The sequence below is a fragment of the Sus scrofa genome, chromosome 13 (genome assembly GCF_054392235.1).
Source record: "Sus scrofa isolate SSC_HxYL_T2T_F1_AM1 chromosome 13, Sscrofa_HxYL_maternal_Yorkshire_Landrace_v2.0, whole genome shotgun sequence".
Lineage (NCBI taxonomy): Eukaryota > Metazoa > Chordata > Mammalia > Artiodactyla > Suidae > Sus > Sus scrofa.
Window position 1 is genome coordinate 110,202,454 of NC_139395.1, and position 27,761 is coordinate 110,230,214.

At 39.0% G+C, this 27,761-nt stretch overlaps 1 protein-coding gene across 11 annotated transcripts in view; it reads right to left on the reverse strand.

The window, feature by feature from the left end:
- The window catches only part of PLCH1 (phospholipase C eta 1), a 234,976-nt gene that overhangs the window by 45,803 nt on the left and 161,412 nt on the right, over positions 1-27,761 (reverse strand). For all 11 annotated transcript variants that reach the window (XM_021069700.2, XM_084990083.1, XM_021069698.2 and 8 more), the window contains 4 exons: positions 24,010-24,103; positions 19,591-19,794; positions 10,151-10,271; positions 5,937-6,108 (listed from right to left, as the gene is read on the reverse strand). In XM_021069700.2, coding sequence (XP_020925359.2) covers positions 5,937-6,108; positions 10,151-10,271; positions 19,591-19,794; positions 24,010-24,103 — 591 coding nt within the window. The remainder of the gene's footprint in view (positions 1-5,936; positions 6,109-10,150; positions 10,272-19,590; positions 19,795-24,009; positions 24,104-27,761) is intronic.

A 27,761-nucleotide genomic window follows, 5' to 3' on the forward strand; every position in this document is an offset into this window, starting at 1 on the left:
GCCAACAGATGAATGGATAAACAAAATGTGATATATGCATACAACGAAATATTATTCAGCTTTAAAAAGTAAGGACATCTGACTCATGCTACAACATGGATGAACCTTGAGGATATTAGGTTAAATGAATAAGCCAGTCGTAGGAGGAACCCACGGCAGCCAAATTCAGAGACAGGAAGTAAAACAGCAGTTTCCAGGGGTTGGGAGAAGGGGGTGGTGGGAAAGATGGGGAGTTGTTTAATCAGTAAGAAGTTTCAGTTTTGCAGGATAAAAAGAGTACTGTACACGGCAATGTGAATGTACGTAGTAACACTACTGAACTGTGGACTTATAATTGGTTAAGATGGTAGGTAAGTTTTATGCTGTGTGCACTTAAAAACTGAAAAATGAAACTAAATGCTATCCCTCTGCTGATCATTAATTGAGACCGACTAGTCAGATAGTCTGAATTAGGGGCAAAACAAAGGAGTAAGAGGCTTTCGAGAAAAGTTAGTTGTATTACTTCCAATTAAATACAATTAAATAGGGGGAGTTCCCTTCGTGGCTCAGAGGTTAATGAACCCAATTAGGATCCATGAGGATGCAGGTTCGATCCCTGGCTGATCCCTGGCCTCGCTGTGTGTTAAGTATCCAGTGTTGCTGTGAGCTGTGGTATAGGCCAGCAGCTGTAGCTCTGATCTGACGCCTAGCCTGGGAACCTCCATATGCCGCAGGTGCTGACCTAAAAAGCAAATACATACATACATACATACAGTTAAATAGGGATACTATATTTATAAATAAAAATCAGACCAGACTTGGGGCCAGACATTCTGTTCGAAAGTATTTGACTCATCATAACAGGCACGTCCTTCCAGCAGCTTGTTCTACACGCCCTTCCCTCATGCTGGGCTGTGCAGTCTCCACCAATCAAGCCCACCTTCACAGACAAGGCAGTGAGACACCTGCCCAGCTGGCACATGCCCCTCAAACTACTCACCAACACACTTGAGGAATCAGGGGCTTTTGGACAAGGAAGAATTCCTATACCAAAGTGGTAGGAAACCCAAGTTATAGAATTATAAACATGCTATGATCTCAATGATATATAAAAACTCAGGGAAAAACTCTGGCTGAAAATATGGTCACTTATTAAAACTAAGAATCTCTGGGTAACACTATTATAGGTGATAAGTCATTTTCTCCTTTTTATTATGGGTGATGTCCACTTTCTCCTGACATTTCACAATATATAGTCAGAAAAAGTACAAGTAAATAAAGAGCAGAAGTAGAAGGCATGGCCCAGGGGCCTAAAAAGGGCTTCTAGAGCAGCAAACCATTTGTATCAGTAAAGCATCTTACTTGCAAACAGAAGGAATATTAAGAGGAAATTGAATCACTCCCAGAATCTTGGAGGGCAGGAGAGCAGAAGCAGGCTCTGAGACTAAGTGGCCAAGGTCACTATGGTAGGCAGCCTCTAAAGTACCCGCAATGTTCCTATCTCTTGCTATTCATTCCCTCCCATAATCCCTTCCCCTGGAGCATGGGCTGGACCTAGTGACCCCTTCTGATAAATGAAATATAGCAAAAACAAAACGTCTAACATTTTTAGCTTCTACAAGACTATTCCTTAAAACATAAAGAGGGGGGAAATTTTTTAAACATGGAAGGATGTTCATATGCGTGGTAGCCAAAAATAATAATGAATTTCTCAATATCATTCCAGACCACTACCCAGGCTGATCTTCAAGCTCCAGTGAGTTCTAGTATTCCTGCTCTCCACATCCCCTGCCATGGCACTCTTTCCAACACCCACTTCTCTCTCCCTAAGACCACTAGCACAGTTGGGTTTTCAAAGAGATCCCCCTCCCAGTTTTCCTGTCCCTTCCCTCATACCTAAAGCTCTTGACCTTGGGTGCTTGGCATAGTCACAGAGTCAAAGCTAATCAAATCATTTGTGTAATGAATTAAAAAATCCATATTAAAAATCCCAAACTCTTGGGGTTTGGATACTTAAACATTTTCTTCAACTTACAAAAGGATGTATATAGGTTTAAAAAGATGGTATTACACACTCCTATATATAAAATAGATAACCAACAAGGACCTACTGTACAGCCCAGGGAACTATAGTCAATATTTTGTAATAACCTATAAGGGGAAAGAATTTGAAAAAGAATTCATATATATGAATTCATATCATCTGAAAAAGAACATATATGTACATATATATATTAATCACTGTGCTGTACACCTGAAACTAATACAACATTGTAAACCAACTATACTTCAATAAAAACGAGTAATAATTTACCTTCATAGCACTATGTATATTTTTATTTGTATGTGCTACCTGCAAAGTGAAAACTATATTCTCTTCCTCCTTTTCCATAAGAATATATATAGATATATAAATATAGGTATAAACATACAGATATATACTATGATTACTAATTTAAAATGGCTAAAACTTTTTTCACTTCTTCCTGCATATTATTAATAACAAGGTAGCTTGGAATTAAAGCATTTATGTCTATATATTACTTTACATCTTAGAGATACAGAGGCTCCTATAAAATGAGTTTACTTCTCCTTATTTTAGAGAGCACTATAGAGTAGCTATGATAATACAGCAGTACCAGAAATAAGGTACTCAACTAAGTGGTGGCCAGACATATTCAGGAATATATAGACGTCAAGATTAAAACTTCCTTTATCTATTCACAACCAATTATTTATTCAGAGTCAACTTTGTTTGAGGCACAATGGCAGACACTGAGATGGATCTGTACACAAGACATTTAAAATGTAGTGAAAGCACTTCCTTCTTTTGAAATATTATTCCATTCATTGAATTTTTTAAATGTTCAGCAGAACAGAGCTAACAGACATGAGAAGCGACATCATCCAGTAAGCAATAACAATGAATTAAAAAATCCATATTAACAATCCAAACTCTTGGGGTTTGGATACTTAAATATTTTCTCAAGTGACGTGCAAGACTGTTATACCACGTGAAGGAAAGGAAAGTGCAACCACCATGAGCAGCAGTAAAAGACAGGCCCAGCAGTGGTGTTAAGTTTCAAATCCCCTTCATTTAGATGTGGCAGAGGTGGGGGACTAAAGAGAGACAGTAGCCATCTCAGAGAATTTGCAAGATGCTCTCATTTTCAGTCCTCTTAAAATCTAATTAAAAGACATCAGGGCCATATTTTCTGCCAGCCTTTTCCACATTCCTGGTCCTCAAAGATACTTTATCCAGACAGACAGGAAGAAAAAGCAACATAACAGAACACTGTTTCTTAACACTTTTTTTTTTTTTTTGTCTTTTTGCCTTTTCTAGGGCCGCTCCTGCGGCATATAGACGTTCCCAGGCTAGGAGTCTAATCAGCACTGTAGCCGCCGGCCTACGCCACAGCCACAGCAACGCCAGATCTGAGCCACATCTGCAACCTACACCACAGCTCATGGTAATGCCGGATCCTTAACTCACTGAGCAAGGCCAAGGATCGAACCCGCAACCTCATGGTTCCTAGTCGGATCAGTTAACCACTGAGCCACGACAGGAACTCTCTTAACACTTTTTATGAACAGTATTTCTTAAGGAAAACTATTAAATAAACTTAGGTAGACTTTTATGAACCTCACAATGGCCCAACGTAAACAAAGAATGACTTAGGGGTCCCCTTCTGATCTACATACTATTTCATGCAGGAGTTACACTCAAGAATTAGATTAATTCCTCTGTGGTATATGGAAATATTTCTAGAGAGTGAAACCACAGCCACCTCATAGCTTCTAGCCACATGGTCCCTGAAGAGTGGTAACACCTCTATGACATATCTGTAAAAGTAAAAATCTTGGACCAGATAAGGTTTCTCTCAGCAATGAGTCTATGGAAAATTATTCTTTGTTACTGATTTTGTTCAAAAACAAATTTTTGTTGCCTTTTCAGGAGATACACACACACACACACACACACACACACAGCTGGCCCTCCACATCCAAGGGTAGGTTGAGTCTGCAGATGCAAAGGGCTGACTGTACTCAGCCAGCTCATGTGAGGGACTTGAGCATTTCAGATTTAGAACTGATCTCCTGTGGATACCAAGGGACTAGTGTATACAAACATTTGTGTGTATGTGTGTATAAGTGTATATAAATGTATGTTATACTCTTAATAAACAACTTTTACTTATGTTATTGTATATGTTTATATTATACACAACATGTCCATCTCCAAAGTGGTAAGTAGCCATTCAAACACTGCTCTTTGGAACAGAGATGGCTCTGATGCTAAAGGAACTTAGGAAGGTCAGTGTCCTTGTTGTTGCTTCACATCTCTCTCTCTTTTTCTTTCTTTTTTGCCATGCCCACGGCATGTGGAAGTTCCCAAGCCAGGAATGAAATCTGCACCATAGCAGCAACTCAAGCCACTACAGTGACAGTGCCACATCCTTAACCCACTGTGCCAAAAGAGAACTACCTAATTGTTGCTCCCAGTGGGAGTGTGCTGGTCCACAGATCCAGGAAATCTCTTTAAAGTGTGAAGAAAGTTACTATTAGCAAATGGACTGCAGCTGCTTTGAAATACCTTTGGCTCACATTGCTGCCACTCCCTCCAAAGAATACCTCCAGTCTGGCTTCAATTCACCCTGGTGCCATCAGTTCTAGAACATTCTGTGCCCATTGACCCGAAGCCCAGTTATGCAGAAGGGATTCAATTAGCTCATATCAAATATTCCTTAAGTTCCACTGTCCAAATGGGAAGGATTTCAATCAAATGGACTCATTCTGCATTTAATCTTCTGATGGCTTGGCTAACGACCATTTAGGGAATATGGAACATTTACAAGGTTATAAAGGTGACACTGAGCTTTCTAATCCAGCAATCAGTTTTCACCACAATAGTTTGCTTTAGCAAGACTTCAGAAAAATTGACCTTAACATTATTTCTGGCATTATATCATTAGAGCTTTTATGCAAATGCTTTTTCACATATACAAATGTCCAATGACAACTCTTTGATGGATTCAGTCTATAATTCTCATTCAACCAATAGAAAAGCAGGTTTTGACCAATTCCAAAGATGAATACTTTATATCTTTATATCTTGCTGTCCTCTCCTAAAGCCCTAGTTAAAGTCTTGCCATGAAGTTATACTGACTTTCCTATGCCTCCTCTGTGATGTCTGGTTTTTGTACACACTCTTTTTAAGTAAAATATGACCCCGTTTGAATATTAAACTGCTCTTCCTTAGGTTTTTAGTCTCAAAATAGTATGACTATCCAAGGTAGTTTTAATCCAAACACAAAATTAACTGGAATCAAGTAAAATCACATCAGCAATCTGAAAATTCAAGGTGCTGTTTTTCAGGCTACCCTTCGTATTAATAATATTCATTTCAGGTAGTAAGCTTCCTCCCTTGGAAGGTCTGTTTATGAAATGTCATTCTATTCACCTACTGCTCCTCTGCATACACACAAGTCCTCTGAGGCACGACGTCTGAGCCTCTGCTCCGCTTTGAAGCAAGCTCTTCTCACTTACATAACCAAGGCTGATCAACCATGAAGACTTTTTTTGACAGAGAGTTATTGGAGCTTGAAAAGGGAGAGAAGAATTTGAAAGAAATGCTTTCGCATATGGACACAAGGAGCCTCTCCTCCTCTGTAATCCACGCCTCCTGTACACACACTTCTCTCCAGCATGAACTAGTGCAGACTAAAATATTCAACATCTGGCTCACAGTATCGATGTTTGCACCTCATAAAAACAAATCCCAGAATACACAGTCAGTAGCAAGCCTTTTCTGAAGGTATGACTATAAATAAATTGAAACGAGACAACCCTTTGTGTAGTGACTCTATTATGCTCTTCATAAACCACTTTTCAGTCCTTAAGGGAGAGAGGGCTGAGGAGGTCATTAATGGCTTTTATTGCATTCCTAAGGTAATTACCTTCACGAGGATTTTGCCTTTCAGACTTTGAGGACTTGGAAGCTGCTTGGTTTCTCCTGTGTCTACAGATGACAGGTCAAGTTTGTCTTGAAATATTCCTTTCAGGTACTGAGCAATCTTCCTCTGCTGCTGGACACTGCAGTGATTCTCAATGGACAGTATGACCGGGAACCTGAGAGGATAGCAGCACATTGTAAAGGCCTCAAGACGCAGGAACCTGTGAAACTCCTTCTGTGTTTATTATTCTTACAAGCCTGGTGATGGTATTTGTGAGAGAGGTGATGATTAAAATGCTTCTAAAATGAAAAAGATGAGAGATGTATTAAAAAACAAACAAACAAACAAAACCCTCCCCTGAACGAATATACTTTACCAGGCATAATGGCTGAACAAAATTATGAAGAAAATGGCTGACCCCATGTGGGATGACTTAGTCTAATATTTTGCATCACATGCACACACACACAAACATATATTATGTCTCATTTCCAAAAAAAAAATACAAGAGAAAATTTTGAGAGATAAAAAAACTAACGAAAGGAAACTGATAATATAATTATGTCTTATTTATTCAAAAGTCTAGAAACATCTACAAAATCACTATCATTAAATGTAGATATTTACTCTGAAAACATATAATCAGCACCCAGCTTGAAAATTACTATTGAGGATAAAATAACATGATGGAATTTGTATTTTATAGCAACCTATGTCAGGCATTTCAAAGTCATTTGTATAGAATTATATACTAGTCTTTACTTTCAGAAAGGAAAAAAAGTCACGCATTCATTCTCTGCCGGCACTCAGGTTTCTGTGCAAAGAATGGAGGCCCCAGTGAAGTGATTACCACAGACAGCCTGAGGAACAAGGAATGATTACATTACTCCTCTTCTGACCATTTTTTCCTCAGAATAAGAAATTATTTCAGGCTTATTTTCACGCTTTCCAGTGTTTCATCACATATCTTTTAAATTAGCAGGCAATACACTTATTCCAGAAAATGCAAACCAATATTTAAATTTCCTCATATATCTATGTGGAGAAAAATATTTTATTGCTGGGGTTGTATGACAAGGCCAAGTCCCCCAATAAAGGCTGTGACCTCCTGAAATTACATTCTATCCTCATTAGGAAAACTGATGCCAGAAGTAAAATGATAGATGAACCTTCGTGACTGGGGTTGGTTTGGTTATCCGACTATAATCTGCTTGCTCTTATATCCTCACAAGAGTTTTACCCCAGTGTTAGAGAGAAAAACAACAGCAAACTATCAACCTAGAGTTGTCTATGCAATCACATCAGGGAGTTCTAGCAATGGGTTTTTACATTATCGATCTGTTTATGAAAAGCCTGTTAGTGTCTAAGGATGTTTAGAGTAAAGCAGTGCATCTTAACAGGGGTGCGGGTGATTGTGCAGCACCCCTCCCAGTGTCTGAAGACCTTTTTGGTGGTCACAGTATTGAGGGGGTGGGGTTCCTACTGGTGTTTAGCGAGTAGAAGTAAGAATGCTGCTCGCCATCTGCAATGCCCAAGAATGTTGCCCACCACAAGAATTATCTGGCCCCAAATGTCAACAGTACCAAGGTTGAGGAACCCTGGTGTAAAGATGGAACTAAAATTTAAGAAAAAGATGGAACTTTTAAAATGCACTAATCAAGCTTAACTGTTTTAATTGGAAGTATTTTTCTCCTGAAGATCCCCAGACTTGAAGTAAGCACTGTCCAGTCACCAAAGGGTCTTCTATGGTACACGGATGGCAGGTCTCTTCAATGCTTTACTTCACATATTGGAAAATAACAGCAAACCACTTCATTAACCTGTCTAAGACTAATAGCAGTTAGGGTGAAAAGACCCATCAGAACTTAGCATCAGAGATTCTTCCATGGAGAAGACACCAAAAAACAAAACCTACTATGCAGCAAGTATCTCTTATCAAATAGCATTTAAACCTCACATTTAATTAATGAGAAGAACAAACATTAAAAATTTTAAAGGTTACTAATATCTCTAAAATTAATTTGATGCAATTGTAATTTTAATTTGCCTCTTTTAATTCCAAAATCCCTTTTTGAATGTCTGGTATACTGCAGGCACTGGTTAGGCAATAAAGAATGAAAGAGACATAGCCCCGTATGTTCCATGAGTTCATGGTCCTAAAGACTTAAGAGGAAGCAAGTCATCAGCAATTTTAAGAGCATGCAATATATGATAGAAATATACTCAGGGCACTTGGGACAGTGAAAAGGAGCATTTACATCAGCTGTGGTGTTAGTAAGTTTGCCAGAGGGACAATGCCTAAGCAGTCTTCTAGGATGAGCAGGAATTAGGCAAGTGGAATAATGGGGAGAGGCATTTAGACAGAGAGAACAGCCCAGGTGAGGGTAGAGGTTTGTGAAAGCACTAGGATCCCTAGGAAATCAGAATACAGCCAAGGAAGACAGAAGCCAGAGTCTCTGGAAGCAATGGGGGAAGAGACAACACTGGAAGAGCAGGAAGAGACCAGGCCTTGAAGGGCATGGAAGGCATGACCATGCATAATGGGGAACTTCTGGAGGACTTTAAGAACTACCACATCTGCTGATTTTTTCAGGAAAATACTGCACCAGTATAAAGGATGGACCAACGGTAAATGAAAACGAAAAGAAAGCAGTGGAGTCAACAGACATTTTAGGGAGTAGAACTGAGAATAGCTGAATCAAGAGTAACTCCCAGTTTCCTGCTAAAGCCTCTGATAAACAGTGCCACCCTTCTAAATAGAAGGAAACAGAGCAAGAGGAAGCTTGGCAGAAATAGATGCCGAGTTCAGTGTGGGATGAAGGCCCCATAATGTTACAAGTCTTATCCTTGTTCCGTATTGTGACTCCCTGTACCTACTACAGGCTGCCTGGCTTAGATTGGGCATCATTAAGTATTTAATCAATGTGTGAATGAATGAAATCCGTTGTTTTAGAGGAGCCTATGGGAAAATCAGATGAATTTTTACTAAGAATTTTCCTATGTATCTCTGAAATTTAGGGGAAATATTCTGGATATATAATTAGCAAGTAGCCAAAAAGTAAACCTAGGGCAATGACTTAGTGACTGGCAAAGGAGTGAGGAAATGGAATAGAAGACCGTAGGCCAAAGAAAGAGAGTGGGAAGCAATGACAGAAATAAAGAAGAAAATGTTATAACAGAAGCCCAATAAAAACAAGTATTGGGGAAAAAGTAGTCACCATGATCCAATGCCAAGGAGGAGTCAAGAAATATAGACTCCAGACCCTTTGGTATATAGAGGACATCCAGCAAGTCTGGAAGCCAAGATGTTATTATTTTATTCTATTGTAATATAACACCAATAAGCTTTGTATTATGTATAGTGACCAGTGTTTCTAAACTTTATGGACACTCTATACATCCTGGGTTTAGAAACTTTGAGGTCACTCTTTGTAAGAATATGCTTCAAGGAGACAACACCTTGAAAGAGAATGGGATAAAGGATAAAGGGAGCTCAAAGTTCCCATCGTGGCTTAGCGGTTAACGAATCTGACTAGTATCCATGAGGACGTAGGTTCAATCCCTGGCCTTGCTCAGTGGGCTAAGGATCCGACATTGCCATGAGCTGTGGTGTAGGTTGCAGACGTGGCTCAGATCCTGTGTTGCTGTGGCTGTGGTGTAGACTGGAAGCTACAGCTCCTATTTGACCCCTAGACTGGGAACCTCCATATGCCACAGGTGCAGCGTAAAAAAAAAGGGAGTTCCCATTGTGGCGCAGTGGTTAACGAATCCGACTAGGAACCATGAGGTTGCGGGTTCGATCCCTGCCCTTGCTCAGTGTGTTAACGATCTGGCATTGCCATGAGCTGTGGTGTAGGTCACAGACGTGGCTTGGATCCTCCGTTGCTGTGGCTCTGGCGTAGGCTGGCAGCTACAGCTCCAATTAGACCCCTAGCCTGGGAACCTCCATATGCCAAGGGAGCAGCCCAAGAAATGGCAAAAAGACAAAAAAAAAAAAAAAAAAGCAAAAAGAAGAAAAGGATAAAGGGAGCTTAAGAAAGCATGTACACATGGCCCACATTACTTTGTCATGGCATTTGCTGGGAAGGAAGGAAAAAACTGGAGCTGTAGAAAGAGAGATGCAGACTCCAGGGACGTGTGTGGCTTGGGTGCCACATCACACCAGGCAGTATTCTGTGTGCCGGCTGAGCCTGGCTCCCAGAGGTTGCCCTACTTACTCGTTCTTCACGAAGGCATGCTTGTTGATGGTCTCCACGACATCCCTGAAGAGGATTTTCGAGGTGAGTGTATAACCATGGTGTACTACCGGCTCTCCGTCTGGGCCATCCCAACAGTCAACTGTCAAAAAGAGAACACCACATCAACAACCCAAGGTTTCTGGTGTTTCCTAACATTTCTGGAAATATAAGACAAGTATTATTTTAAGTTTATCATTTGAGGTTATACATATTATGATTTTGTCAAAGATGTCAGACAGATATGAGTGTTCTGGAACGTTTAACAGAATGAGGAACTAAAGATTATAAGTGATTTACTATGAGTGCTTACAGTTAACAAAGAGGTCATACTGACAAGCAATTTAGCATTTACCAAGAACTCTCATTAGAAATTGGTCTAAACAGGAGTTTCCTGGTGGCTCAGCGTGTTAAGGACCTGGCACTGTCACTGCTGTAGTGCAGGCTCAATCCCCGGCAGGGGAACTTCCACAAGTAGGGGGTGGGGCCCACCTAAAAATAAAGAAATTGATCTAAGTAAAATCAAGTGTGCTCGAGGGCAGTGATATTTCTTAACAGGTTATTTCTATAACTTTACTTCTTTGATTTACTATAAAGTCTTTTACTAAGTCTCAATGACCCTCTCAAATCAATAATAGGGTTTTTCATTGTTGTTCACTCAAACTTATGTTTCCAATAGATTTATTTCCATTTTATTAACTCTACAGTAGTTCTAAAATAGCACTGACTTCCTAAGTTCAAATCTTCAGGACCTGCTATGATTTATATGAATATGGGCAAATGATTTAACAATTTAAAGTACTGCTTCTCTATCTATACAAGGAAAACTAGTAACAGGACTTGAATCATAAGTATGAATGATTTATAAGTACATGTCAAGTTGATTATAATCCTGCCTGGCACATACCCCTGTTATTGATAATTCTGATATATCATTATGTATGTGGACAACCTCACTGGCCTCCAGCTGGAGAAAGACAACAGCTTCCTCACCATTCTTCTTGACGTAGAGTTTGCCTTCCCTTGTTTTACACTCTACCAGATTAATTTCTCAAAACACGGCTTTCTCTATGTCACTACTTTGCTTAAAACCCTACTCAGTGCATAATATAGCATCTAACACACAATGAATAAACGTCCTACAGCAGCTCCTGCTGCTTAATCCCAAGGTCCCTATCTCTGGTGTTGGAGACTGGCTAGGCCTTCAATGAAGCCAGCTTTCTCGCTCGCCCTGGCTCACAGCTGGACTACATTTCCCAGCTCTCTCCTGCAGTAAATAGGACATGGCCATTCAACGTGCACCGAAATGATGCATCACTTCCAGGTCTGGCTTGTGAAAACCTGCCCTACCCAGTTATCCATGATCTCTCTTCTGCTGTGACTGTGGAAGTCATGCGCTGAAGACAGCACGGACACCAAAGAACAAAGCCCGTGCCTCTAAATCACCGCTTGAAAGATTCACCCATTAGGAAAAACTACTTTGGATTTCACATAAGAAACAAACTCCAGCTGTTTTAAGACACAGAGATTTTAGGTTTAACTGTTTTTTAAAAAAAGAAACAACCTAGTTAATTAATATCCTAGCTCCTGTCTGACAAGCCAAACTTATTTCCTCCTGCACCCAAACTCACAGACTTATTCTTCCAATTAGGCAAACTTCCTCACGTACATCCTACTTCCTGGACTTTGCTTCTTTCATTTAGGATCAACTGAAAGGCCCTCTTTGCTCATCTAAACCCAAAGCAAGGATCAAATCCTTAAACCAGGATCCCGAAGAGAAACTTGCCAACTCTCATGACATTACCCTTCCTTATAATAGGGGGTCACAAATTCAAATACCAAAAAAAAAAAAAAAAAAAAAAAATTCAAATACACACAAGAATCTAGCAGGCTACATAAATGAGTGCAGAAGCCCAACAGGAAATATGTGTCTAAATGAGGTAACTACTTCTTACTGTCAATCAACCATTGCTAAGTAAGAATAAGGACCCCAGCTGTCAGAGCTAAGAAAAGTCAAAAGTCTCCAACTCTTTTCTCTCTTCTCTGCCTGCCTCGATAGATGGATGGATGGATGGATGGACAGATGGATAGATGTTCAGTTCCCTAACTAATATAGTTACATATATCAGTTAAATATTGCCTGCTAAAATATCCTTAGGGGAAAAATTGGAAAATGTAAAAGGAGAAAGAACTTTCAAGGTTAATACATAGGAATACTGGAAACGAAGTTTAAGAACAAATATTTTGGGAGGCTATCATACAGAGTTATACTGTTAAGTCTGTAAATGAGGTCAAAAATACAAAGCTATCTTCTCAGAAGAGAAATGCCATCCATCTTTTGACATGTACTTGACATTCTTTAATTTGTCTTTGGATATAGGCATGGAAAGAATAAATAGATGTTTCAAAAATATGTTAAACAACATACCCCAATTTCTATCTCACCTTGGAAAAGAAAGGGCATAACAGGGTTTCTCATAAATTCTTTTCAAAAGAGAATGCAAAGTAAGATGTTGACTATACCTAGGGCCACTCTGATCTTTATTAAGAAGGATTTTCCCAGGGTATGGTGACCTTTTCTCAGTTCTCTGTGATCTCCATATGCCAAGATTATGAGTAATAATGAAGGACAGGAATCTGAGATTTACTGGCTTTGGACAGAATTAGGATCTACTTAAAACTGAGATACAGGTCAGATTTGAATGCCAAATTACAATGGAGATGGGCATTGAACAGTTCAACAAGTCATGAAAAGTGACTATCTGGCATTCAAGTATATTCCTTAAAAAACATTCAGAATAAAATCGGCTGCTTTATTCAAAAAAAAAAAAAGAATGCAAAGTAGATAAGACAATGCCACAGCTGATTTGATTATCATGTATATATGAAAATCTCTCTTCATGAGAAACTACATTGGTCACAAAAGTATAGGCTACTTTGTTAACATTTATAACTCAGGGAGAATATCCACAGTTGAGGATAGTTTTTCTAATGTTCACTTTTTAGGTCTGTTTTATCACTTGTCTGTTAAATGAGGATAAGGACACTCCCAAACAGTGCTAGCATCCATAGCCAAGTTCAAAGGCCATGAAGAGCCCTTGTAAGAGCTAGTGCTGTAATGAGAATGTTGGCAAAGTAGAAATTCTCTAACCAATTTCCTAGCCACAAAATAGCCAGGCCCATTTTCTAATCAGATGACACATTAGGGAAAGCACCCTGACAGAGTTGGTCAGATCTAAAGCCTAGCTGAGAGGCTAACGTGACAGCTTTTCACAATGGAACTTAAAAATGTTCCATCCTGATAGCGCTCCTAGAGATAATAGGAAAAGTTGTAAACTGATTACAACAGCAATGCAACATCAGTTCCATAATGAGAGTGAAAATCCCCTGGACAGAACATCCATATTTATTAAGCAACCAGGGCTGAAAATCAAGGGAATGAAAGGTCATGTAAAAAATGTTGTCAATTTGATTTGTTGAAAAACTTGCTTTAACAAAAAAAGACTTATTAGTCCTCCCCAAGACACCATATATATCCTGACAAAGGACAAAGCTGTAGCTGAACTAATGGAGATGGAAAGCATGGTATTATCAAAAGAGAAACTTAAAAGTGGAGAGATTCTTCAGGTCACAATACCATGAAGAGACTGTCCAGAATCATTACTCTCCATCTCCTAGTTCTCTACTTGGCAAAAGCTGCTTCAGAAAATTATCTGTGGGACCTGAAATTTTCAATCCATGACCTGCTACATTCTATAAATCAAGTTCTTTAAATCCTAACTGCAGCTGTTTAAGAGTAAAAACAACTTCATTCAGACTCAAGGTAGCTAAAGAACCACTGGGTAGACATATAGTGGTGCCCCCAGGCCCAAGCTTAAAACATAAATGAAGATCTTCAAACTACAGGACTGATGGAAATGGTCAGGAGAGCACAAAAGATTATGTCATCAAGTTCTAAAGTCTTTGGGAACATCTAGATATTTAGATACCAGGCCTAATCATGAGCCAAGCAAATGCCTCCTTCTAAAGTCAACCTCCTCTCTGTGCTGTGCATTGTGCTTGCTAGCCTTCCTATGTGACCTGATGGCACTCATTTGATCCTTGTTGTGCGAGTTATGTCATTTAATGCTTGTTCCTCCAAAAACCACAGACTCCCTGGAGAAGTAAGGCAGGAGAGTAGACAACTTGGGTTCAAATCCCAGCTTCAAGCTTCCTAGCTATGGGATCTTGAGCTACCAACCCCACTCCAAGTTGGGCTATCTTCTTACAGAGATCACTCTGTCTTCCTTAGTGTTGAAAGAATTAAAGAGAATGTGTGGAAAGCACTTAGCCAGAATTTAGCCCACAAAAGGGGATGAAATCATGGTGGTTTTTCTCTGTTTCTTCCCAGTATATTCAAAGCCAAGGTGACAACCATACTTTCAAACAGGAAATAAAGCAAGTACAAAGGTGAACAAATCTCTTAGATAAATATAAATCTTCTCAACAAAACTTTCTAAAAATAGCAGCTTGACTTTCACTGTCCAGTCATAGATTATTCCAATAGTAAGAACTTCGAGCCAAGCAACAGAGGAGGAATTTGCGGATGCAAGCCTAGTGAGGGAGATATTTGAGACTGCACGCCCTTTTAAATTACACCATAGCTGTGCATACTCTCATTTTGTGTGAATTCCTGGAGCAAGCAACACATTTTAGACAAGGAGGGCAAAGTAACTTCTATTACTTTGGTGACTGGCAGACAGGAAGGAAGAAGGTACGAGAGAAGATCTGTGTCATGTCATCCACTGCCCACAATTTCCAAAAACTAATTTTAAAATTAAAATATCTCTGAAAAAGCAAAAACTAAAAATTATTTGTGCCTTACTATAAGTTGTCTTAATCAGATAAATTTCCTTCTAAATATTCTAAACAAAGCTGGAGAATTAGAAGTTCTGATTCAATAAGGAGTTGATCATGAGAACATGATTAAGCTTGGATAGAGAGAGAAATCAAAAAAAGAAGACCTAAAAAGCAAATGAAATAGAGTACAGGACATACACACAACAAAGTTGTAAAACTGCCTGAAGCTATCATTTCATGGAGTCACTAGAAGTCATTTTCCACACTTAGCCTCCAAAAAGATGTCACCACTTAAAATGAGGCAACCATCAATCTGAACCCAATGAGGATATGTGTCCTGGACTTCTTATGCATGTCAGACTTCTAAAATTGTTCAGTCCTAAGGGAACAAAGGATTGAATTAATGGCTGAGAACAGAATATCACCTGAAAACCTTCCGTTGCTCAAAGGTTTTCCTTGGTGTTAATATTTTATAAACATTTTCATTACCCAGGTGCTTAAGCTACTCAATTATCAGTCACTATTGTCAGTAGACGTTCTCTGCAGCATTGGAAAAATTTAAGACATATTGCTAAATCTTAAAGCACACATTTAAAGAGTGCCGAATTTGTAGTGGTCCTAATAGTTCTGTACACAGATAGTTTTTAACAGCTCACCATTTTTTAAATATGCTACTTAACTTTATAACATTACTACCACTATTACTACAATATTACATCTGTTACTTTCTGAAAAAAAGTCTTCAAGCCAGAAACTATCTGACAAACAAAGGCTCTCCACTTACCAGTATCAACTCACTGCCCTACAGCTTTATTCACTTCCCTACACTATTCCACCACCCCAAGAACAAATTGTGACTTACTGTTGACTCCCAGTATGCTCCCATCCAAAAGCTCCCCTTTGCTCCACAAAACCTCAATTCTATCATAAACATACTATCATCATCAGACTCACTGGAAGTTCTTCCTCAACCTCACCTTGGTTAACAACAAGTTTACCTCAGAGGCCATTACTTCCTTTCTCCACAAACGCTTTTTTGTATAAATCACAGAATGAGAGGGCTTTACTACTACTTTTAAACAATTGTTCTTCTACATTCATTAAAAAAAATCCTTGACTTTTTTTTTTTTTTGGCTCTGCTTGTGGCATACTGAAGTTCCTCAGCCAGAGATCAAACTCATGCTATAACAGTGACCATGTCATATCCTTAATCCACTGTGCTACAAGGGAACTCCAAAAAATGCCCCTACTTTTAAATCTTACTTAACTCATCTCTACTTTTCTAGCATCTTCCAAGTGACTTTTCTATAGCATTCATTTTATACTTAAGTATCTCGTGTAAAGTTTTAAATATCCAATTTTTAATCTTTTAATTTTTTAACTTTTAATCTCCCTGTCAGCATCCTCTGAGTTAACAGTCCATGTGAGCAGTCTACCCAATCCCTTGACCTTGACTTCCTTGAAGCGAACAACTCCTTGCTTCACTGTAATTATGCTCACCTATGACACACCCTGGATATTATCACCTGCAAATATATCCAAAATCCCACCTTGTGATAATAATTTTGTTCTTATTATTTGTATGTGTGATGACAGCCTTCTCCATATTTCTGTTTTAGTATTCTAGTCAACCTCATTTTGTGGCCCCTTCATTTCCATTTCTAGTTCATGCACCTATTGTCAGTTACTTAAAAGACACTCACCAACACCCTGAAGATATTTTATACAAACTAGAAGTCTAGAGACTTGGATCAATTCTATAATCTGTCTTCACTGCTCCTATACCAGATCTGCTAGGAACAGGATGGGAGCAGTCTAAGCATGCAGGTTTTGTGTAATGAAGAATGCTTTGTTAAAGACTATTTATGAAATAAGCTAGACCTTCCCTAACTTATCTTGTCACTTATTTCTCCTTGTTTGCTGATCTTCTTAACTCCTCCACCAACCTCCACCCAGAATACACTTAGTGGGTGGTGCTCTCTCCCACTATCCTGAGAAAAGAGAGGCTATCAGGATCTCTTGTCCCCTATCCCATCTAGAAACAAGCCTGTATCCTCATCTCTCCCTCTTCCAAGTCTCAAAACCTCCTCAACCGTGCACCCTCAAAACTTCTTCTAATGCAGAAAAAAAATCTCAAGTGACCAATCCACAGCAGATTAGCTACTTGGCCATCACCCACTAAAACACTACCAAGCTATATAGGAAAGGACACCAGTAACCCCCTAGCTGTCAAATGCAACCAGACTGGATACCTAACCGTTATTTTACTTTTCTGATGCATAGGACATTTTTGACTGTTTCATTCCTTAAATCCAAGTGACTGCTTTGTGTTCATTGTCCTTTTCAGTTCCCCTTGTTCTTTCTACTTCTAAATGCTGGATCACTTAAGTTCTCAGGCTTTGTTCTCTTTTCCACCCCTAAGTGATCTTGCATACTTTTGTGTACATTTATACATGAAGATCTCTGTAAGTGATCTTGTACACTACTACAAAGAAAACTCAGAATTGTGAAAATTTTTACTTATCTGGATCCTTCTGTTGAGTTCACATATTGCTATTCAGCTGACTGATAAAAATATCTACGTAAAAGTTACAAAGTAACTATAAACTTAATGATGGAAAACTGAAACCATTAATGCTCTTCTTCTCAGTTCCCCACAGTATATGGTGGCACCCTCATTCATTCCAGCTCTCCCCCTCGTGCATCACATCCCTTACTTCTCCCACCAGGTCCTGTTACATTCTCTTCCTTAAGGTTCATTAAGCATTACTCTCACTTAGTCTAAGCTTTTCTAATCCTTCCTTTGAATCATTTCAATGGCCTTCTGACAATTCTCCTCACTCTAGTTTCACCACCCCTCCTCCTTCACAAACAAGTATCTTTATTTATTTATTTATTTATTTTATTTTTTTTTTTTTTTTTTTTTGCCATTTCTTAGGCTGTTTCCATGGCATATGGAGGTTCCCAGGTTAGGGGTCGAATCAGAGCTGTAGCCAGCTGGCCTACACCAGAGCCACAGCAACGCAGGATCTAAGCTGCCTCTGCAACCTACACAACAGCTCACGGCAACGCCAGATCCTTAACCCACTGAGCAAGGCCAGGGATCAAACCTGCAACCTCATGGTTCCTAGTCGGATTGCTAACCACTGAGCCATGACAGGATATCCACAAGTATCTTTAAAAAAAGCATCTTCCTTCACTGTTACCCAAGTAGTCTTTCTAAACAACAAGTCTGACTATATCACTATAGGTATTAAAACAATTCATTGGACCCTCTATACCAAATTTTAAGTTTAAACTTCTTATCACAGCACTCAAAGTCTTACCGCTGATCCAAGTCTACCTTCCCAGCCTGATTTTTCATCACATTTTACCTCACCCCTTCCTCCATACCCGCACTCTACCATGTATGATTCAACTAAGCAGAATCCTCCCTCCTTATTGTTTTTAACGTCCACCCTTTCTATTAGATTCTGAGTTCTTTTTTTTTTTTTTTTTTTTTTTTGGCTTTTGTCTTTTTAGGGCTGCACCTGCGGCATATGGAGGTTCCCAGGCTAGGGGTCTAATAGGAGCTGTAGCCACCAGCCTACACCACAGCAATGCCAGATCTGAGTAGCGTCTTCGACCTACACTACCTACATCTGGCAACACCAGATCCTTAACTCACTGAGCAAGGCAAGGGATCGAACCTGCATCCTCATGGATGCTGGTCAAATTCATTTCCACTGAGCCACAATGAAAACTCCAGATTTTGAGTTCTTTGAAGATAGGAACCACGTTTTATATCTGTGTTTTTACCCTAGGAATGCCCAAGAAATTTAATAAATGTTGGTTGATTGATAGGCCATCCAAGTATCCTCTTTTTTGTTTTTTTTTTGTTTTTTTTTTTGTTTTGGTTGTTCCCACTGCAGGTAGAAGTTCTAGGACCAGGGATCAAACTGATGCCACAGCAGCAACCTGAGTCACAGCAGTGACAACTCTGGATCCTTAACCTGCTGCACCACCTGGGAGCTGTGACCATGAACTATCTTAAAACAAACTATCCTGAACTATTTTTGCCATTATTTAATCAAAAAATTCTTTCTAGGAAAATTTTTATCCCATTTTTTCAGCAGCCGAAGGTGTGCCTCCCAACTGCTAGTACATATCTGTCTCCTTCCTAATAGAACTCTAAGGAGGAGCCAAAGAAGATTATGAGTTAAGAATGACTTTAGGGAGTTCCCATCATGGCACAGTGGAAACAAATTTGCCTAAGAACCGTGAGGTTGCAGGTTCAATCCCTGGCCTCTCTCAGTGGGTTAGGGATCCGGCATTGCCATGAGCTATGGTATAGGTAGCAGACGTGGCCCAGATCTGGCATTGCTGTGGCTGTGGTGTAGGTTGACAGCTACAGCTCTGATTGGACCCCTAGCCTGGGAACCTCCGTATGCCACAGGTGCAGCCCTAAAAAGACAAAAGACCAAAAAAAAGAATGGCTCTGACCAGTGTGAGTGCATTTTTTAAGTCCCCATTGTTTACACTGGACTACATGGACTAAAGGTCATGTTCACCCATACACACTTGAATTCAGACAAAGCACGTACCTTCCACACAGCGACAGCCCTCTTGTAGCACCCGCGCATACATGTCCACTTTGGACTGAGATAGGAGCTGGTCCCCAGTCAGGTACGTGTTGTGAGAGGAAGCAATGTAGTAGTTGCACAGGGGCTGATCCATGTCCTGGTACACTTCGTGATGCAGTGGATTAAATATGTCGCAAGCAGGACTACGCATGAAATTCGTGAAGCCTTTTGGGGAGAGAGAGAGTGAAGCACTATAGCTTTAAAACATATATATCTACCTGACTCTAACAAGTACAAAAGAAGTCAAAGTATGTTCACAGTGATTACCTTATTTACCCTCAGGACAGCCTTGGCAGGGAATACTGAGGCAATGGGAGATTTGCTGCAGGTCAAATAGTGTCAAAAATTGAAATATGACTTTGGGGACTTAGTTTAAACAACCTATAGAAAAACAGACTTGTGATAGAGGGAGGGAGGGGGCTTACTGCGAAGCTATTCAGCAATTGCTGAACTCAAGCTATGATTATGCAGTGGGACCTAATGGGTGGCTGATGCAGTGTTAAAGCCATATTTATGCTAGGTGATACCATTGATTAATAGCAATTTGATAGGTTATTAAGTTGACTTGAGAAACAGTACTGTCAGTGCCATAGCTGAGGTAAACAAGTCAGAAGTTAGGCACAGCATAATTCTGGGTATCATTATTTGACTATGAAATTGGTTTGGGAAGATGCTGCTAGTAATGGCTAGCACATCTGATAAATGTAAAGAAGTGCTTCAAGATTATGTAGAAAACCCTACAGTTTTTCTAATTTTTCAAAAGCATAGTACCTGAGTAGGAGAGGCATTCATTAATACATCAAAAATATGTGAATGTCCTCCAAGTACCTATGTGGAAAGATTATTAGAGTAAATTATTTTAGGTCTTCAAGAATCCTGTAGTAAAACTATTAGTAAATAGCCTCTAAAACGCTGGAGAATTTCTTCATGCCCGTCTTCATGGCCATAACTTAGAAATCATGTTTGATTCCATCTTGTAAGACCCCACCAAAGAAAAGATTCATTCTTAGCAAAGAAAGGTCCAAATGAGTATATCTCCTATGGTTGTTTTAAAAATAGTTTATAATTATATAAATATGAAATCATTTCTCTTTATTTTAATTAACCTCCATCCCAGGAAATAGAGATATGGTATCAAAACCTCCTTGTCTACACTGAGCCTGTCTGGGGAAAGTGGAGGCCAACAATCAAAACTGGTTAGATAAACCAGGGCTTTGAATGCTCCTAAGGGCAGTGGGGTGTCCCAGAGGTCTTTCATTAAGATAATCTGTTCTGCCTAGGATCTGTTCTCCTCTTGGGTAGCAGCCTACAGGTGACTTCCCTGAATATTTTAAATATATATAGCTTTTAGATACATGTAGCTAAATTCACAACTAGATTCTGAATATATAACTATAGGCAAATTATTTAATTTTTTAAGCCTCACTCTCCTTAACTATAAAATAAGATAGTTGTAGCAAAAACATTTGTGGTTCCCACAACCTCTCTACTACTACTAACTAGGTAAAACAAGTTTGTTGGCAACATTTTAAAAGAAATATGTTTACATTCAGGTCATCATTTTTATAGATTACTTATTTTAGGATCAAATTTCCCTTCAGGAGATTATCAGGTTGAGATTATTTCTAAAAATCAGCCATTTGACAATGTCAAAATATTTCTTGGCATATATCATACATACTGGCATCAAGTTGACTTCCTTGGAGTGGAAAACGCTATTGCTATTGCAAAAATTAAGAGAAACAGCAATATTATGGCAATTGTTTCACAGGAAAATATGTGTGTTATGGGTTTTATTTGAATCATCTGTAACTCTGAAGATATCTCCCAATTTCTCTTCCTAAAAATTTTGCTAAAATTTAACTTATCAAACTGAATTGAGAAATGAGAAATTAAGAATATTGATCATAAGACAAAGATGCCACAAAAAAGAAAACTACAGGCCAATTTCACTGATGAACATAGATGCAAAAATCCTCAACAAAATACTAGCAAACCACATCCAACAATACATTAAAAGGATTGTACATCATGATCAAGTGGGATTTATCCCAGGGATACAAGGGTTCTTCAATATCAACAAATCAACTAGTGTGATACATCAAATTAACAAACAAGAATAAAAACCATATGATCCTCTCAATAGATGTGGAAAAAGCCTTTGACAAAATCCAACACCCATTTCTGATAAAAACGCTCCAGAAAGTGGGCATAAAGGGAACCTACCTCAACATGATAAAGGCCATATATGACAAACCCAGAGCCAACATCATTCTCAATGGTGAAAAGCTGAAAGAATTCCCGCTGAGATCAGGAACAAGACAAGGATGTCCGCCCTTGCCACTATTCTTCAACATAGTTCTGGAAGTCCTAGCCACAGCAATCAGAGAAGTAAAAGAAATAAAAGGAATCCAAATTGGAAAGGAAGAAGTAAAACTATCACTATTTGCAGGTGACATGATTCTACACCTAGAGAATCCTAAAGACTCTACCAGAAAACTGTTACAGCTCATCCACAAATTTGGGAAAGTCTCAGGATACAAAATTAATACACAGAAATCGACAGCATTTCTATACACCAACAATGAAAAATCAGAAAGAGAAATTAGGGAAGCAATCCCATTTACCATCACATCCAAAAGAATAAAATACTTAGGAGGAAACCTACCTAAAGAGACAAAAGACCTATACTCTGAAAACTATAAGACACTGATGAAAGAAATCAAAGATGACACAAATAGATGGAAAGATATACCATGCTCGTGGATTGGAAGAACCAATATTATCAAAATGACAATACCTAAGGCAATATACAGATTCAATGCAATCTCTATCAAATTACCAAGGACATTTTTCACAGAACTTGAACAAAATATTTTAAAGTTTCTTTGGAAGCAAAAAGACCCAAAATAGCCAAAGACATCCTGAAAAAGAAAAATGGAGCTGGAGGAATCAGGCTCCCGGACTTCAAACTATACTACAAAGCAACAGTCATCAAAATCGCATGGTACTGGCACAAAGACAGAAATGTAGATCAGTGGAACAGGATAGAAAGCCCAGAATTAAACCCACGCACCTACAGCCAACTAACAAAGCAGGCAAGAATATACAATGGAGAAAAGACAGCCCCTTCAATAAGTGGTGCTGGGAAAACTGGACAGCCACATGGAAAAGAATTAAATTAGAACACTCCCTAACACCATACACAAAAATAAACTCCAAATGGCTTAAAAACCTAAATATAAGACCAGATACTATAAAACTCTTACAGGAAAACATAGGCCAAACACTTTCCAACATAAATGACAGCAACATTTTTTCAGATATACCTTTTAGAGTAATGACAGTAAAAACAAAAATAAACAAATGGGACCTACTCAAACTTCAAAGTTTCTGCACAGCAAAGGAAACCCTAAACAACACAAAAAGACAACCCACAGAATGGGAGAAAATCTTTGCAAATGAATCGACTGACAAGGGATTAATCTCCAAAATTTATAAACACCTTCTGCAGCTCCATACCAAAAAAACAAACAACCCCATCCAAAAATGGGCAGAAGATCTAAACAGACATTCTCCAAAGAAGACATACAGATGGCCAAAAAACGCATGAAAAGATGTTCAACATCACTCATTATTAGAGAAATGAAAATCAAAACCACTATGAGGTACCTTCCTACACCAGCCAGAATGGCCATCATCCAAAAGTCTACAAACAAGAAGTGCTGGAGAGGGTGTGGAGAAAAAGGAACCCTAGTACACTGTTGGTGGGGTTGTCAATTGGTATAACCACTGTGGAAAGCAGCATGGAGATTCCTCAGAAAACTAAACATAGAACTACCATTTGATCCAGCAATCCCACTCCTGGGCGTCTACCCAGAGAAAACCATGACTCGCAAAGACATATGTACTCCAATGTTCATTGCAGCACTATTTACAATAGCCAAGACATGGAAACAACCAAAATGTCCATCGACAGAGGAGTGGATCCAGAAGACGTGGTACATATACACAATGGAATATTACTCAGCCATAAAAAGGAACGAAATACCAGCATTTTTTGCAACATGGATGGACCTAGAAACTATCATGCTAATTGGTGTCTCATTGTCAGCCATACAATGAGACACCCACATCAAATGCTTTCACTGACATGTGGAATCTGAAAAAAGGACAGACTGAACTTCTTTGCAGAACAGATACTGACTCACAGACTTTGAAAAACTTATGGTCTCCAAAGGAGACAGTTTGGGGGTTGGGGGAAATGCTAGGGTTGCATGATGGAAATCCTATAAAATTGGATTGTGATGATCATTGTACAACTATATATGTAATCAATTCACTGAGTAATAAAAAAAAAAAGAATATTGATCATTTTACCTTCTATGCCAAGGACATTTTTCGCCTTATTTTCTTCTGAAACTTCAAATTTCCTTATGACATCAATACAATAGTCTGTTGTCACATTAGTCATCTAAACAAAACAGAATAATAGTAACATGCCTGCAATTTCATGAAATATTTTCCTCTATGCTAAAAAGGCATACTGATTTTTCAAGCATTCTTTCTTTAAAAACATGAATATTTTGCTATTTTATTGTCTTGAATGATGATAATTAACTTTTTTTTTTGGCCATACATGTGGAAATTCCCAGGCCAGGGGTCAAACTCACACCACAGCTGCAGCAATGCCAGAATCTTAACCAGTTGTGCCACAAGGGAACTTCCAAGCATTCTTTTTTTTTCTTTTTTGGCACACTGATGCATGTGGAGTTCCTGGGCCAGCAGTCAGATCTACAATTGCAACCTATGCCACAGCTGCAGCAATGCCAAATCCTTAACCTGCTGTGCCAGGCCAGGAATCAAATCTGCATCCTAGCACTGCAGAGATGCTGCCAATCCCATTGTGCCAGAGCGGGAACTCCCCAAGCATTCTTGATACAGTGCAAAATGGTTAAATGAGTAGTGTTTTAGGTTATTAGTGTCATAGCTACTTAATCTTTGGGAAATGATCATGATCTCAATATCCCTATGCAGTTTTCAGACTTAATCAGGAGAAACAGCCCTTCACCTTCTAGACAAAGGAAGCAATAAGATTAATAAAACCAACTCAATAATCAGGGCAAACTATCCACTCATTATAAGCTAGTAGCTATCTGCAAAAGTAATGCTTTCTGCATAAACATCCAAGTTTGCTAACCATAGTAGAAAGAAAATGATTCCCTACCAAACCAGAATAAATCCGTGTGTGTGTGTGTGTGTGTGTGTGTGTGTGTGTGTGTGCATATACAGATCCTTTCACTGAATCATGAGAGCAGTCTGCCATGGTGATTCAAGAACACAAAGGTTAGCAAAAGTAAATAAAAATTAAAATCTGGTGAAGTAGCTAGCTTAACAGAGAACTCCAGAGTGAGAGTGTTCATGTTCAAATCAGCTGGCTCATATTTACAGTGTAATCTTAAATACATCACTTACCTTCTTTGTGGCTATCTCATAAGGAGTGGTGGGGATTATATGGATTAATATTTTAAGAAAAATGTATACTGTCAAAAAAGCATCATATGTTGATATTATTGAGTTAGTCTCAAGGTTGCTGCATGTGCATTACATACTTAGTGTGAAAAGCAAACTTTTTAGGAATAAGCTCTTTAATACTAACAAAGGATATGCAGGGCCACTTTCCAGAGGCAATAGTGCCAACATTTCTTGACAATTCTTGTGGAATGAGTCTTTATATTTCTAATTATTATGTTAAGAATGCTATTTTCTATTTCACAGATTTTAAACATTATCACTTTTTATCATGTTAAAGACTTGGCTCTTGGGGTCTAGCAAAAGTAACTTTTTCCCTCTACCTGCCCTCCTTGTAATAGTTATGTCTTAATTTTTATTAAACTACTATTCTGTGTGTGAACTGTTCTGAGTATGCAAATATTAACACCATGTCTATGGTATAATCTGATTTTTTTCTATTCTTATATAATTTTTTTCTGATTTAATTGTTGGAATTCCCATCCATTTGTCTAGTTTGTAATGTCCCTATCACAAATTCTTCCCAATGATTCTAATGGGCTCTTGGGATTATTTGATTATTTTCCACACAGCCAAAGACAACAGGCAATCCATGGATTCCATTTCTACCCCCACCCCCTCCCCACTCCTGCCCAAAAAAGGTCCTCCTTCTTCCAGGAAGAAGTAAAAAAGGTGCTCCTTTTTCCAAGCTGGTTGAGTTATAGGACTTCACTCAGCTTTTGTCCCAATTTCATTCTGTCTCTTCCATCAAAGAGCACTTGAGAAGTAAATTATTTATTTATTGCACATGTTTTCTGTGTATTCTGTTATGTTTTTTATTCTGTGTACATAATTGGTTGACAAATTAACCTGGTAGAAAATTCTAGGTCAGAAATCATTGCTTCATGATTTTTGGCTTGCAGAGTTGCTGGTAAGAAGTCTGATGCCATTCTGATTCCAATCCTTTTCACAGGACCTGTTTTCGTTCACTAATTTGATAAGGCCCCCCCCCCACACACACTTTTACTGCAAGCCTTTAGGGTTTCACTTTATCCTTGGCATTGCAAAATTTCACCATGATTTGTCTCTGTGTGGATCTTTCTACATTCACTGTACTGGCATTTATTGGGCCTTGCCAGTCTAGACATTCCTATTATTTTGGTGCGAAGCATTTCTTGTAATACTTGTTTGATAATATCCTCCCTATTATTTTTTCTTATTCTTGTCTGTTGTTGTTTGTTTGGCCACATCTGTGGCATGTGGAAATTCCCTGGCCAAGGATTTTACCCATGCCACCATAGCAAACCAGAGCCGCGATAGTGACAATGCCAGATCCTCAACCTGCTGTGCCGCAACAGAATCTTCTGTAACTCCTACTATTCAGATAGTAGACGTTCTGGATCAATCTACTATTCCCTTATCTTTTCTCCATTCCTTTGTTGCACATTTTGGGTGATTTTCTCAAATTTATCTTCTAAGCCAACTACTGAATAGTTCTCTTCTCTTTTCTTCCTTTCAATCTTCTTTTCTCACAGCATCTTGCTCTTGCTTCATGGCTGCAATTTTCTTTAATTGCCCTGATGTATTAATGTCAATTTTTAAACTTTCCTTCTCCCTGCATTGCCTCTATTTCCTCCAATTTTCTTTATTCTATTTGTTTGCCTTGGTCTTTTTTTTTTTTTTTTTTTTTTTTTTTTTGTCTTTTGTCTTTTTGTTGTTGTTGTTGTTGCTATTTCTTGGGCCGCTCCCGCGGCATATGGAGGTTCCCAGGCTAGGGGTCCAATCGGAGCTGTAGCCACCGGCCTACGCCAGAGCCACAGCAACGCGGGATCCGAGCCGCGTCTGCAACCTACACCACAGGTCACGGCAACGCCGGATCGTTAACCCACTGAGCAAGGGCAGGGACCGAACCCACAACCTCATGGTTCCTAGTCAGATTCGTTAACCACTGCGCCACGACGGGAACTCCGGTCTTTTTTTTTTTTTTTTTTTTTTTTTTTTAGAGAATTTCCTCAAACATGTGGTAAACCCCGGCTATCTAAAACCCATCTTTTTAAATTGTCTGTTTAAAAACATATTTAAAACCAAGGCAATAAAAAATTGGTTGGAAGCTCTGAATTCATTAACAGAGTATAATGACTAGTGGGATGCATTGTAGAATTCTCTGGCTGGGCTATATTGTTAGGCGATTTCTGATGTGAATACCGTTAGGGAGTTTTTGCCCTCAGGTTGGTATATTACTTTCCTAGGGCTGCTGTAACAAAGTAGATAAACTCAGGGCTTAACAAGACAGAAGCATATTCTCTCTCAGCCCTGGAGACCAGAAGTCCAAAATTAGAGCTTAAAAGATTGGATTCCTTCTGGAGACCTTGAGGGAGAGTCAGGTCCATACCTCTCCCCTTGATTCTGGTGGCTGCTGGCAAACCTTGTCATTCCCTGGCTTGGAGCGTCATAACTACATAGTCTGCTTCCATCTGCTCTGTGTGTCTGTGTCTTCTTTTCTGTTGCTTATAAGAATACTCATCAGTGGATTTAGGATCCACACAAAATCTGGGATTATTTCATCTCACTGTTCTTAGTACATCTGCAAAGACCCTATTTCCAAATAAGGTCACAGATAT